At 37.1% G+C, this 15,719-nt stretch overlaps 1 protein-coding gene across 3 annotated transcripts in view; it reads left to right on the forward strand.

Moving 5' to 3' along the window:
- The window catches only part of RPS6KA3 (ribosomal protein S6 kinase A3), a 73,872-nt gene that overhangs the window by 29,855 nt on the left and 28,298 nt on the right, over positions 1 to 15,719 (forward strand). For all 3 annotated transcript variants that reach the window (XM_063182608.1, XM_063182614.1, XM_063182603.1), the window contains exons 3-7: positions 3,738 to 3,854; positions 6,039 to 6,120; positions 9,819 to 9,899; positions 10,924 to 11,003; positions 13,511 to 13,617. In XM_063182608.1, coding sequence (XP_063038678.1) covers positions 3,738 to 3,854; positions 6,039 to 6,120; positions 9,819 to 9,899; positions 10,924 to 11,003; positions 13,511 to 13,617 — 467 coding nt within the window. The remainder of the gene's footprint in view (positions 1 to 3,737; positions 3,855 to 6,038; positions 6,121 to 9,818; positions 9,900 to 10,923; positions 11,004 to 13,510; positions 13,618 to 15,719) is intronic.

Genomic DNA, 15,719 nt, shown 5'->3' on the forward strand with positions numbered 1-15,719 from the left:
ATCATAAATCTTGCTCCCAAATAAGAGTTACCGACAAATTAAAATTGAATATCATTAGAGTTCCTTTTAGTTTAAAACAGAGTTCTATTAGGGCTGCCTTTTATGGACTGAAGAGTAACTGAGCCCTGAGAAAATGCAAAGCCTGGGAATATTCTCTTGGTAGCTGGAATGTGAAGTGGTGGTTTGGGGTTTGTTTTGTTTTTTAGAGGGTGCTCAAAATAACCACTGGAAAGATGGTTGCATAATAATTGCATAGCATTCAAAAATAATAATTTTGTTTGTGTACAGAGAGCAAGTTAATATATTTTCTTGTTCTTGTTAAGTTTTGTAGTGCCCTTAAAGCAATATAGAATCATAGAAGGATTTGGGTTGGAAGAGTCACCTAATCCTAGCCCACTTGCCCTGGGCAGGGACACCTCCCATTAGATCAGGTTGCTGAAGGCCTTACCCAGCCTGGCTTTCCACACTGTTGGGGCATCTATAACCTCCCTGGGCAAGCTGTTCCAGTATCTCACCATCCTCATAGTAAAGAATTTCTTCCTAATACCTAACCTAAATTTCCCTTCCTTCAGTTTGTCCCCATTACTCCCTGTCCTGTCACTGCAGTCCTTGCTGAAGGATCCCTTCTGGCTTCCCTGCAGTCCCCTTCAGATACTGGGAAATTGCTGTGGGCTCTCCATGCAAACTTCTCTCCTGTGGGCTGAACAGCCCCAACTTTCTCAGCCTGTCTTCACAGGGAGGAGCTCCAGTCATCTTACCAACTTCATGGCTCTCCTCTGGATTTGCTCCTACAGTTCCATGTCCTTCTTATGTCCACCTGATTGCATTGTATCCCTGAAGGCAGTACATAAAAAAGATTTGAGTACATTGTGTTTCACATGTTCTTGTCTTTCCCAAGATTGCCAGGGAGCAAATAGATAAAACTGTTAAGCAGAAATGGATCAAAGTATCTGAAGTAATGTGTGCGTGGCAGTTTGTTTTGCTGAGCTGTTCTGTTCCTCCCTTGGGATTCTCTAAGATTCAGTGGGTGGTTTAAGTAGTATGTAATCAAACTGATCACATTATAATATGAAATATAAAACCAAAAATGTCCACAGTATTTCTTTCAGACTCTATAAAGATTCAGCTGGTAATCAACAATGGTAGCATTTTCTCCTGGAACAACACAGAAGTTCAGGTTATTAGGTGGAGTACTCAGCATGACTATGTGCACACACATGCAAAATTTGGCTGTCTTAAATGGAAACACTCACCTAAACGTAGAAGACATCTTGGATTTGTCTTGGATCTTCTAAAACTATTATTAAAACTAAATTCTTCACACTAAAGTATCTTTTTTTCACTCACTGATTTTAAAAGTTGCCAGCATGTTCTGTGCATTATTCCAAATCACATGCTGGATTTTTTTAATATATACTGACTATGACGCACTCTCAGTATTTCTTGTGTGCAACTCATTTCCAACTTTGTAATCTTTTGAAAAAAGAATCTTTTGAAGAAGAATTGTCTGTCTGGGTGGGAGAAGCATGTGTTGGAATATGCTGACCTGGGTGGACAGTGGCTTTGCATTTATATACAGTACTGAAATGATCGGATGCAAAAGGGTACTTTCAGCACTAATTCACACACATAAATTTTGCAGAATGCTTGAAAAGCTTACAAATTAGTGCTTCAGAAACACAGTTTTAGAACTTGGCCTCTACTAACCTATCACTATAGCTAATTAGCGCACATTTTGGTGCATATAGATGAAGGAAAAGACTGGAGCAAGGAGGACATAGTCTTAGAGGTAAATCATAGAATATCCTGGGGTGGAAAAGATTCATCAAGATCACTAATGTTCAGCTCCTTGTCTTGCACAGCACCATCACCACCCACACCATGTGCCCAAGAGCATTGTCCAAATTAGCTTCTTGAGCTCTGTCAGAATTGGTGCTGTGACCTCTTCCCTGGGGAGCTGTTCCAGTGCCCAACCACCCTCTGGATGAAGAACCTTTTCCTAATATTCAACATAAGCCTTCTCTGACACTGCTTCAGGCCATTCTCTCAGGTCCTGCCCCTGGGTAGGTTAGAGGATACTTAAGCAAACAGGGTGTGTCTAAGTCTGTGGGCCCTGATAAGCAAACAGAGTTTATCTGAGTCTGTGGGCCCTGGTGGAATGCACCTGAGTGCTGAGGGACCTGGCAGCTGTCATTGTGAGGCCACTGTTGATTATTTTCTAATTATCACAATTACTGGGAGAGGTGGCAGGACTGAAGGAAAGTGATTGTCAATTCCTGTCTTCAAAAAGAAGGAGGATCCAGGGAACTACAGGTTGGTCAGCCAGGCTTTAATCCTCAGGGAAATCATGGAGAAACAAAGTGTTCCTGTATGCATAGAGTACCAAAGGGTAGCTGGGCTTATTCAGCATGGATTCACAATGGTGAAATGATGTTCAACCAGCCTGAAGGGAGGGTGCAAAGAGCTTTTCTTCAGTGCTGCCCAGTGGCAGGACCAGAGGCAATGGGCAAAAGGGGAAATGCAGGAGTTTCTGTCTGAATATTAGGAAACATTTTTTCACTGTCAGGCTGGCTGGGCCCTGGCACAGGCTGCACAGGGAGGTTGTCACCATCCATGGAGATGATCAGGTCCTGGCTCTGGGTGGCCCTGCTTGAGCAGAGGGTATGGGGTTAGACAGGATGATCTCCAGATGTCCCTTTGAATGTCAGTCAGTCTGCAATTCTATGAAATGGATCTAAGAGTTCCTCAATAAATAGATGGAAAGTATTCTCAGATTTATTTTGTTCACCATAACCAATAGAAGAAATAGAGGATGAACAAGAGGTTAAAATTATAGATAGTATGTTTCTGTTTGTTAACTAGCAATCAGTTTTGTGTTAACTTAGAGTAGCTTGGATTGCATGTAATGCCTAGATAGATCTTCAGATGACATCAACAAGAATGCAGGTTTTTTTACTTGATGATTGTAAGCTCTGAAATTCTTTCCTTGTGTGGCAAGGAGTGTCACTTTTCAGGGATTTTCAAATTCAGTGCAGAAAACACTGAATTAAGTGCAGAGCACAAGAAGATAAGATTCACTGCTGCTCAGAGCTTTCTGATGACCATTTTCTCACAGAAGGGGAAAAGGTAAAGGCAGCTCTTATAGGATAGACTTTCCTTGAGAAGAAAGGCAGAATACCTTCTTCAACAGAACTTTGTCAGTGGCAGGTGGAGCCTGCTGCTGAAGTGGGGGTGGAGAGTGTTGCTTTGTGTGGGAATGTCTTGAGTCTCACACCGTCTTGAAAGGTGAGCATTGGCATTGCTGCAGCATGGTGCTCCTCATTCAGGTGTTAAAAAGGAGGGCTTTCCAGACATCTGGTCCATTTGATACACTCCAAGTATGTTTTAAGATTACTGAATTCTTAAGAAGATTGGTTTCCATTAATTGTTTGTGAATCTGGAACAGAAATATGAACCCGATAATATGGGCCTAAGAGGAAAATCTTGGGATTTCCTGACTTCTGTCAACTGTTATTGTTTGGATCCTGGTGCATCTCTGAAAGTTTAAGCTATATTGTTACTGAACTTGTGCTGTCTGTCTTAATTATGCACATAGCATTACTAAGTGGTTTTTTCCCTATATTTGGCATTGTCTAATTGATTGGGTTCAGTGACACTGGTATTTTCCAACATATTGTGAATTTGTAAATATTTGTAAACCATTAATCTAAATTTCTTCCTCTGTTTTCCTCTGCCAGGAAGAAGGAAGTATCAAAGAAATTGCAATAACTCACCATGTAAAGGAAGGACATGAGAAAGCAGACCCTTCACAGTTTGAACTTCTGAAAGTACTAGGACAAGGATCCTTTGGAAAGGTTGGTAACTGAGCTCTTGTGGAGCCAATTATTCAGGAATATAGCATTGAATATTGGTTGTGAAATATTCAGAACAGTCACAGTTTTGCATTAAGGCAATGTTGCAAGTGAAAACTGCTTTCTAAATTAGTGCTAATTAGACACTGTAATTGTGACAGATCTTTTTAAAGCAGTAATTTTCTTTCATGTTAGCATGATATGTGGGTTTCAAAGTTCAATAGAAAAAATGGCTTGATATGAAGTAATTCAGTATTTACTGTTAAAATGAAATGTCATTCTTCTTTTAACTACTCTTCTCTACTTGAGAGGGTGAGGGCTGAAGTGTTTTTTTGGTAAGTATTCCTTGTTGCTTGCTAACTGTAGGACATCACCAGTACAGAAGCTGGTTTTTGTAGCATGGTGCAATTGTAATGAACAAATTTTAGGCAATAATGGCTACTGAAGTAAATGTGATACACCCCAATCATGTTCATTTTCTGGTGTAATTTTGTTAAGGTGCAATGTACCTTGATATTTATCTAAACGTCTGTTAATGACTCAAAGTTTCTAACATTTCATGAGTACTGAGATCTCACTAGGGATACATTTTTTATACTTTTGGTTGTCCAAATCCAACTTGAAAGCAAAAAATGTTAGAAATGTTTCTAACATTTCATGAGTACTGAGATCTCACTAGGGATACATTTTTTATACTTTTGGTTGTCCAAATCCAACTTGAAAGCAAAACATTAAGTTCACATGACAAGACAGATCAAGACTGAATGGAATATGCAAGACAGGGCAGCAGAGCCTTTGCATCTGTTTTCAGCCTAATTGCAGTTCTTAATGTGATATTAAGCCCTAGCATGTAAAAAAACCCCTTAGATATAGTGGGAAATAAGAAAAATAGGTCCAATTCTCTCTTTGTGGTAACAAGTTACTGTTAGTCACATTATTGTTCCAGTTAAGTTTGGAAATCTAGGTGCTTAGAAACTATAAAATTTTGTATTCATACTAGTAAGAATTCACAGGGAAAGCTGATTCCAAAGGTTTGATTTAATCCAGAATCATAACCAAGTTTTTATTTGGAAATCTTCAGATCACGAGAAGTAAATCATTCAAGAGCAAGGAAAAGTAAGCTAATAAATGATCATTTCAGCAATTCTTTTATTGATAATATTAAATTCAGTAATTTAATGGGAGGGAGAAGGGGGAATGTGAGTTTTTAAAAAAGCAAAAATAATAAACTGTCTAGCTGACACAATTTGCTGCAAAAATGCCAGTCTTGTTCTCAGTTGTCTTAGCCTTTATGCAAAAATCATTAATATCTTTTAAAAATCCATTAATCATTTTGTTAATAATTTGTGAAGCTGTCTCTGTTTCCCATTTAGTTTAAAAAAAGTAGATTAGCATGCTTTTCAAGGTCTCTTGATAATGATCTGGTAGTCTCTGAGTAATGCAAGGAATGCTAACATAAGTGAGAATTGGGCACAAAACCAGGCATCAAACTAATTTCACATGACATGTTTAACTTCCTCATGTACCACAACATGTGTCTATACATGTCCACAGCCAGAAAACCTGTGACAGTTGGTTTTGATACTTGGGGTTTTTTTCATTCCTAAATCTAAAATTTGTCTCTACTGGAATTAATTTTGTGTTAAGGGTATTTAAAACAATACCAGTCAAGAAATCCCATGATATTGAAGAAGGAAATGAAACACCCTTTAATTGAGGCTGCTTGTTCTTTATTGTTACATCCAACACTAGGATATTTTTAAAATTTATTTATACATGGATTTATATAGGTTTCTGGATCAAATTTTGTTCACATATCTATGGTCATATCTGAAAATTATTTTATTAGCACATTTCCTGTGTCATCCTCTGAATTTCATTAAGATAAAACTAGAGATTAATTTTAAAAAGCTGATTTTGTGTGTCAAATTTGGAAGAACTTCAGAGAGAATCCAATTTATTTTTTTTACTCACTGAAATGACTTAAATTAGACCAAAATTAATTTGGCAGAGTATCCTCTGAATGAACTTTTTAGATTGTGAAAGGAGATTTGGCTTTGCAGAATCTAAAACTGTCAAATAAAGTTTCATTGAAATCATAGTGACTACTTGAATTTCATAGCAAAAAAAAATTAATCTGACTTGCTTTTATTTTCTTTTAAGAATTCTTTCTAATTTTTAATGCAGGTCTTCCTTGTCAAAAAAATCTCAGGATCAGATGCTAGACAGCTTTATGCAATGAAGGTATTGAAAAAGGCCACCTTGAAAGGTAAGCATTGTTTAGAACAAGGAAAGAGAAATAAAAAAGGTCACTCAGGGACATGATACCAAAACCTAATCTTTACACAGCTGCTGCTCTACAGATTGTGTCTTACAGCTTTCTTCTCTGAAACAGGAAATAGCAGAATACACTGCTTTGTCTTGTAAACCTGGAAGGATTAAGGATTAACAATACCATAGTGCTAGTCAGAGAGGACAGCAGGCTCCTTCCCTTGCCACTTTCCTTAGGTGATGGGGGTTTAATGGAGTGCTTGTGGTGCATCTGTCCCCTGACTTGCTCCTGAGCTGTTATTTGAAACTTAATATCCTTCCGTTTTTCCTTTGCTGTGTGTCACCAAGGATACAGTTAATGCCTTTTGCTCAGTTTATAATTAGGTCATGATACTTAAAAGTACTTTATATTGGCTGTTGTATTCTGGAAGTTCCTAAGCACATGACTTAGTCTTTTCTTTTGAAACAGATGTATACAGTACACTTGCCCCAAACGCTTGGCACGTGATCTTGATGTGGAATGTATTTTATAAAATCTTAGGTTAAACATCTAAGTTACTTGAGCAAAAATGAATTGTGAATTGATCTGTTTCTTGGGTGATTTTGATCTTGAATGCTATCAGTAGCAAAATAAGTCTAAGCCTGAACAATCTCTATTCTGTCTCAGAGAATTCTGTAAGAAAAAAGAAATAAGGTATTTTTTACCTAGATCAAAATGAAACTCATCTTTTGCACTGCCTTGACCAGATTGTATGCTTGTTCTTTTGTGTCATTGTTTTATAGTTTTGTCTATGTGAAGTTCTTCTAATTTATGACTACTGAAACTGAAATGATAATTTTGGGGTGACTCCAAGTGCCTGTAGTGCTTTACCGATGTTATCGATTGTTGTATTGAATTTCAGTTTTAATGTTTTAATTTCAGCTTTAATCCTTTTATCGTCAAATATTTGTAGAGTGATGGAGGGAACAAAAACATTGGTTTATGAACTTCTGCTAAAATGTTTACATTTTTTCACTTAAGATCTAGTGCTGAATGTCACAGTTCTTACAGAGGGCTGTGTATTTGAACAGTTTCCTATATTTTGATTCCTTTGTGTTTTGTGGCACGTGTCATTCTCATTATTTACTTCCTATTTTTCTGAATTTGATTTCCACTCATTTAAGGTACATTAATATCCTCAACAGCCTTTCATTCCCCAGCCTGTTAATAGCTCAGGACTGGTCAGAGGTCACTCAGCAGTTGCTTTTTAAGATGTTTGAGGGCTTGTCTTCATCACCTTTTGATTGCAGTTTAACCTCATGTAAAAATTACAGTCCAGGCTGTGGTTCTAGTTTTGCCTACAGCTGGGAGAGACTGATATGAAATTGAGAGCATGACTTCTAACTGGGAAAGGAGACCCTCTGAGGCACTAAGAATTCAAGGATGCAAAAGGCTTGAGCAAAAAGGTGACAACATCAAGAGGATGCCCCAGTCCTCAACACTTTGTATCTGGATTATCAGATGTTTTTCATGCACTGTTTGCTTGTGATTCGTGTTTTAGGGAGAGCAGAGTTGCAAGCAAATTAAGATTACTGTTAAAACTTTAATATGAAATTAACTGGAATTAATTCTATTTTCCATAATTGCAACTTTTTAATATATGTAATACTGTATTTTTAAATAATATAGCATATTACTTGATGTCTGTTTCTTTAGCTCTTTCAAATCTATTTCATAAAGTTATTTTTGCACTCTATAATTAAAGTTAAAAATACCACTTGAAAACAGTGTACGTGATCCACAAATCAAATTTAGAGAAAATATTTTCATAGAAATGCAACTCTATTAGCCAGAACACATTGATGTAACTACACAGTCCAACTTTCTAATGTTTAGAGCAAATGCAAGAATATATACATATAATTTTGTTTACTGCAGAGACTAGTTTATTAATACAGTCTGGTAGAAGGTGTTATCTTTCAGTGCCCCATTATGAAGTGGAGAGAGAAACAGAGCCAAAACATTGCTAGAGTGTTTGGAATCAAATATATTAAGACAAATCAGTGCTTCCAGTAGAACCCATGTGGAAATTGCAGTCAAATAAAAATCAGATGTCAAGTCAAATAATGGCTTATGCCATTATCTGGAAGGAGCTCAGTTCTTTACACTTCTTTTGCTTGGAGTTTTAAGTCCATGCTTTCCATGTAACTGCTGCATAGCTTCAGGCACCTGAAAGTCTTTTAAATTTTTTTTTCATCTGAACCTGCCAAAAAAAAAAAAAAAAAAAAAAAGAGTATTCTGAATTTCAGTCTTGTAATTCAGATGAACTGCTGAAACAGTTAAACTGCACAACTAACTATCTTGTGACATTTTAATGGCTTTAGATGCAAAGGTCAACATTCAGATGTGATGTTTGCTTTGTACTTGAGCACTTATTTCATAAGCTTCCATTTTTAGGGATGTGTTCTGCAGGCAGATGGAAACTTCATGGTTGTATTCATTCATGAAAACATATCTATATAGCTTTTTGATAAGTATCTGTATTATTGTAAGTGTGTGTTTCTGGGAAAATATAGGTAAATGCCTTAACACCATTTTGCTTCTTGTTCTTTTTTTCTTTTCTGCCTTGTTATGTTTTAATATCTGAGAACTCTGGCTTGTAAACTGTACAAGGAATGCTGTCAGCTTAAACTTTGGACGGGACTTCATTGCTCTGGGGTGCTTCCTCCAGGAAGATACATTTGTGAAAGGAGCAGTAACAAAATGTAGAATAGAGGGAAAGAGAAAAATGAAACACGAAAAGAGGAAAATGAAAAGAGAAAACTTTGATAGTTCTCCTCTGTGTAAAGTACTGAATATTGTCTGTGTCCTGGCTGATTCAGAGCTTCTTCAGAAGGGAACCAAGCCCTGACTGGAGCTGGCAGGAGAACAGCTGAAGCAGGTGCTGTGCTCAGCTGACTGCCCTGCCTGTATTCCTGCATTGCTGGCATGTGATGCTCATTCAGGTTTAATCTCTGGTGGCATTGGAGCACTTACATGTCCTGTTCAGAGCCACCATGGATGGACAGCACAGGCATCTTGAGCAGCAACTGCTTCTAATGTCTGATAGATTTCTCCACGCACATTTACTCTCAGTAAATGTCCTTAAAATCAAAAATATAATCTGAAGTATACACTACATTGAATCAATGGCATTTTTAAGTTCATAATAAAGGAAATGAAAAAAAAATCCCTTCCAAATTGTAAAGGACTTTATATTCTATTAGAGTGAGTTATTTAATGAGTTAAACCAATATAACATCTTTACGATAGTATGATTATACTTATGCTGTTTGTTTTGCTATGACTTTCTCTATTCTTTTCACTAGCAGAATGTGTTCTATACATAGCTGTGGCAGTTTTGCTGTGATGTTTGAAAGGTTTACTAAGTACAGAGTAGACTGAAGGGTGGCTGTGTTTTCTCATGTGCTTTTGTTATATTTATTTGCCTAGTGTTAGGTTTTGTCTATAGCAAAAACTGAATTAAAGCAAAATGCATAAAGATATTTATCAGAAAAAATGTAGAATAAATTTTCTCAGTACTCAGCTGTGTAGAGTACAATGACCTGCAGGCAATTATAATATTATACAATGGGAAGTACATCAGGAAACATATGAGAAATACTGAGTTATAATGTAATTTTTTTTTAATCTTGCGTGCTCATGTTCTGTTTTAGTTCGAGATCGGGTTCGGACAAAAATGGAACGCGATATCCTAGTGGAAGTTAACCATCCTTTTATTGTCAAGTTACATTATGGTGAGTTGCAGAAAAATTCATTTTTATAGCCTAGTGTGTTTGTCAAGATAGCTTTTAATATTTGCTCTGTGGTTCAGAAAATCACAGAACTTTAGGGTGTTAAGTCCCAATTGTGCAGACTGGTTCTGCAATAATTCTCATGCAAAAGAAGCACATGACTGACTTCATGCAGTGTTAATTCTTTATAAAACTGAGAGTCTCTAGCTTCTTGTGTTATTAAAAGCAGTTATCTATTAATAACTACCCATTATTTTCCAAAACCTCCAATCTTTTGTATGACATACATTTTTTAAGTTATATCTTACAGTTGCTTTGTTTATTCTATAGAAAATATATGCAATGGCATTAATTCCACTTGCATCGAAATTGGTGGAAATTAGCCTTTTAATTTTAATAGTAGGAGCAGCTGTAGCACAATATTTATGTATAAGAGGGGAGGATATCAATACTTTTAACATGTGGGGAAAAAAAGGGGAGTTTCTGGCTTGGTTTGGGGTTTTTTCACCTCGTATTTTTCTTTTAGGGTTTGTTTTTTCCTGTAGTTAAACCTCACTCTCTCTCACTTTTTGAAGTGGCTTAATGTCTCTCTCTCATTTTTTTAAAGTGGCTTAAATTATATACCTTTCACTATTTTATTTGCCATTCTTTTGCAGACTAGATTAAATGTCCCTGTTTAGCTGGGACATTTAGATTTTAGATTTTTAGATTTTAAAGGGTTGATTAGTTACTAGTTTGCCCTTTAAATTTAGCTTCTTACTTTAAAATCTGAAATAAAATGCTGGTTAACCTAAGTTAAGTTTATTTTTTAAGGAACTTTATTGGTGATTGCTTTACTTTCATATTGCATGGGAATTACTTGGTCTGTGGTAGAGAATCATTTATCTAATTCATTTCAATACGTTTTCTCACAAACAAGAGAAAATAATTTTAATAATGAAAATTAGGGGGAATTATTTGATATGTTATTTTCCTAATCATGGATAAAGTTAGGTGATATTTAATTTTTTTTAATTGATCTTTTCAGCTTTTCAAACAGAAGGGAAGCTGTATCTTATTTTGGATTTTCTCAGGGGAGGAGACTTGTTTACACGTTTATCCAAAGAGGTACACTCTTTAAATTTGAAAAATTGTCTGTTGATAGAATTTGACTATAAATTGTCTGTATTAGGAGAATTTGCATTTTAAATTCTGTTTTTATTTAAGAAAATTTTGACCTGTGTTTAACCAGGTACATTTTTTGTTTGTTTGGGTTTCTTTGCACAGTCACTTCATAGAAGGGCCGATGGCAATTTACATTATTTCTGAAAAAAATCTTAGATAAGCAGTCTTCCTGTGCTGCTTTTTATACCTGGCAAAATCTCCTTTTGTCACCATGTTTAAGTATAAGACTCAGAACTTGGATTTTTATAAAGTAAATTTATGGCTGGTTTTAATATCCAGAATTCAGGGACAGATAAGATATTCTCTTTTTTTACCCATGAATGCAAAATTGCATTATGTATGAATATTTAAAAAGTGAGAATTGTACTCCGCTTATTTTAGTAATTTTCAAAAAGTGAATGTTTTGCCTCTGTCATGATGGTAATGTGTCTGTGTAGATACAGGAAATAACAACTTCAAAGGGTTTCATTACCTCAATTTAATTTGATTATAATTCCTAAAATAAATGTTAACATCTAATATATCACCATATTTTTAAGTTTTTGTTATCCTTTACTCGTGTTCAAAAACTCGCACCAAACAAAATGGAAAGCAGCGACGACTGCAAGTCCAGGCTACCAGATACACTTTGGATACAATCTCTATCCAAGAGACTTGCAGTCGTCGCTGCTTTCCATTTTCCTTTGCCACAACAGTGTCAGGGGCAGCTGGGTTGCCACTGCAGTAAGTGCAATACCACTTATTGTTATAAAAAGGAGAGTATAATGGAATTGACTTTGTATATAGATGTACCCTTACTTCTGTGCACATAAATTATTACATTTGTTTTGATGATGCCATCTGTTTCAAGTTGCCCTTTGTCATTTGTTTTGCCACAGGTAACTAATAGGTTATTAGTACTCTAAAGTTGAGATATTTTTAAAGTTTGTAGCTCATTCTTGATTCCCAAAAAAGAATGTATATTGGCTTCCTGCTTCCTGACTTTTTCCTGAGCCACTCACATTTTATAAAATTTAATGTGGTTAGATGAGAAATATTCATTATAGGTACCTGAATCTAAGCAGAGTTAATGACTGGTGAATGAAATGGCATGCTGGGTGCTATTAATGTCATCCTCATACCACACCATGTGATTTTGAAAGAGATCACATGAAAGTTGTTGCTTTTTTCCTATTGACTGCAAAGGGAAAGGTGATTAATTCCAGTCTAGATGTCTACACTGCAGATGTTTAAGGTTAGGAAAGACGAGTCCCATGCAGTGGTTTTAAATAACATAGTGTGGGTGTATTATCCTCCTCATAGGATCTTTTATTATTTGAGCTTTTAAATGTTTCTTATACAGATTTCCTTTCTTGAATATGTCTGCACTAAATATTGGCTCTTTTGTAGAGGTAACATCAGCCACAACCTATTGTATAAGCTTTAGTATTGCTTTCTCTCATGAAACTGCTGAGGGGAAACATGTTCTCCATTCTTAACTTTCCTTTAAAATAATCTTCTGCTATGCTGAAATAAATTTTTATGCTTTTGCATAAAAAGAATTGCCATTCTTTTTTCTGGGTGTATATGCTTTATCTTAAGATATTAAGTCTTAGATTCTAAAAACAAAGCAAGTGAAATAACTGAGTAGTAACTGAAATAGAATCAAATCATGCAAGATCTGGTTTTATTTTTATCTTTTTCTGCAGTCTCAGAAGAGTTGAATTGTAATGTATTCTGTCAGGGATCACAACAGTTGATATATTGGGACAACATGTTCATTTCAATTAACATAAACAGGGAGTAGTTTATCTTCCTAATCCAAAAAGTGGGATTGCTACCTGGGATCCTCCCCGTGCTCTTATGCAGGCTGTTCACTTTACTCCTTGTTAGCTCCTGTTAGTTTACTCCTTCATCTGCCTTTCTGTAGTTACATCTCAGGCTGCACCTTGGGGCTTTTACCATTGCTGTCACTTCTTTCTCAAAGTACCCAGGAGCAGTCTTTCCAAAATCAAGATACATATACTTTTCTTCACTCTTACTTTGCAGATGAAATTCAGGCATTTGGACTTGTTTGGTCCATTTGTTGTCTGTAAATGAAATTATCCCATCCAACCACGTGGTACTCACATTGTTTAAGTGCTTCCAAAGTATTTCGGTTTGACTACAATTTGTCTTTTTGTTTTCTTGAATAATCAGAAACAGATAATCTCTCAATTTGCAGAAAGAAGAATATATTGCCTTTAAAAGTTCTTTTTCAAGTATGTCCAAGTATTTCAAGTATGAAATAGTGTGGGTTATAAAATCCTAGTTTTTGTATAACTAAGAAATTTGAGTTTTCTAGTGTTTTGTGTAGCAATGAATTAAAGTATTGTAGGAAACCCTTCTGAAACACCACTGTTGTTGTTTAGTTTGTGCTGGTGTAACCTTTACAGATTTCACATGTAAAATACATTGTGCTACTTTTTCAGGTGATGTTCACAGAAGATGACGTTAAATTTTATCTGGCAGAATTAGCACTTGCTTTAGACCATCTACATAGTCTTGGAATAATATACCGGGATCTAAAACCAGAAAAGTAAGGCTCCTCTGTGAGAAATGCAGTGTATTACTTTCATTTCTATGGCACTTCTTCCTGTGTACTTTTTCCCAACTCTTAAACTTTGGTAATTTACTATATAAATTGAACAGAGGGGGGTGGAGGAGATTTATGAGCTATTTTCATTTAAAAGGTTGGATTTCACCTGTCTGAAAGAGGAAAAAGGATCTTAGCTTAGGACTTATAGGGCTTTGTTGAGGGAACTTTGAACTCTCTTTGAAGGGAAATGGGGGCAAAGCAATAGGTAAGGCTATGGATGGCACACCACTCTTTGAGGGACAATGTTCCTCCAAGGTCCTTTGGTCTGCCATAGAGGTAGAGTTAAGGGATGGAGGTCCTTTCAGCAGCTAGGATGAAAGGAGTATCAATATGTTAGAAATCCCAGAAGCAGAAGACAAAAACAAAATAAAAAAAATATTTGTACAAATCATCAGCAAAAGGAGGACCAAGGAGAATCTCCATCGTTTGTTGGATATGAGGGGAAACATAGTGACAAAGGATGAAGAAACAGGTGAGATTCTTCATGCCTTTCTTGCCTCAGTCTTTAATAACAAGACCAGTTGTTGTCAAGGTGCCCAGCCCCCTGAGCTGGAAGACAGATGGGGAGCAGAATGAAACCCCCATAACATAGGAGGAAATGGCCAGCAGACTACTGTGCAACTTAGAACCCCAAAAGTCCATGGGACCAGATAGGACTCACCCAGGAGTTCTGAGGGAGCTGGTAGAAGAACTCCTCGAGCCACTTTGAATCATTTATCAGAAGTCCAGGTCAACTGTGGAGGTCCCAGGTCACTGGAAGTTGGCGAATGTGACACTCAGCTATAAGAAGGGTTGGAAGGAGAAGCCAGGATGTCAGCCTGATCTCGTTGTCAGGAAAGGTCATGGACTCATCATCTTGAGTGCCATCATGTCACATGTACAGGACAGCCAGGGGTTCAGGCCAGGCCAGCCTGGGTTTATGCAAGGCAGGTCCTGGGTTTATGCAAGGCTTGACCAACCTGATCATCTTCTATGATGACGTGACCCACTTAGTGGATGAAGGAAAGGCTCTGGATATTGTCTACCTAGACTTTAGTAAAGCCTTTTGTAACATCCAACCCTTAAGGGGAAAGGACCACCCAAGATTTGTAAATGCTTGTCATGGAAAGGAGCAACAGAAGTCAGAGGGTCTGAAAAAAATCACAAGGCTTTATTAGTAAATTATATACCTGGCATGGAAATTGGCATTTTAGTCCCTGACCTACTATAAAAGCACATGCAGTGGGGTTTAGGTAAAGGGGTAAGATGAAGAGAGAAAAGGTGAATTAGAGAGAGAGAGAGAGAGGAAGAGAGAAAAAGAGATCACCAGTTTTGGCTGTGATCACAGTGCCAGTCCAACTGTTGGGACATCCAGGGTGAGGGGGGTGTCAGCTGGGCTTGTTGGAGACATGTTTTTATAGATAGGTTTCCCTGCCACAAAGGTAAGTTTCTTGTTTTCTGTTCAAATTAGTTATTAGGCACAGTCTATTCTTTCAGACCTTTCAGGAAATGGGTTGGGGGTTTTTGGGAATATTGGGTGGTCTTTTCTTCCCCTGCAGTCCATGCCTGTTTCTCAACCTCATTCCTGCACTTGTGCTGTACTGGGTTGTGCTTATCTTGAGGAATTAGAACGAGGATGTTTGTCCCGGAAAAGTGCTGCCCTATCTCTGCATGGCCTCTTCTCTGGGCACATCTTGTTCTTTCTCACAGTGTGTTATTACCAGCAATCCTTGCTTATTACAGGCAATCCTTATCTGGTTCTAGCAACAATCTGTGGTTAGCCCCAGAGCCAAATGGCTTTCAGTGTTTGAGACATACACATTAGCCCCTTATCTTCTGTGATTCTATGCCTTTGACACCATTTCCCACAGCATTCTCCTGGAGAAACTGGCTTCCCGTGGTGTGGATGGGTGCACTCTTCACGTGGTAAAAGACTGATTTATTGACCAGGCTCAGAGAGTGGTGCTGAATGGAATTACATCCAGCCAGAGGCTGGTCACCAGTGGTGATCCTCAGGCTTCTGTGTTTGACCAGTACTGTTTAGCATCTTCACTGGAGATCTG

The sequence above is a fragment of the Melospiza melodia genome, chromosome 2 (assembly GCF_035770615.1).
Source record: "Melospiza melodia melodia isolate bMelMel2 chromosome 2, bMelMel2.pri, whole genome shotgun sequence".
Taxonomy (NCBI): Eukaryota; Metazoa; Chordata; class Aves; order Passeriformes; family Passerellidae; genus Melospiza; species Melospiza melodia.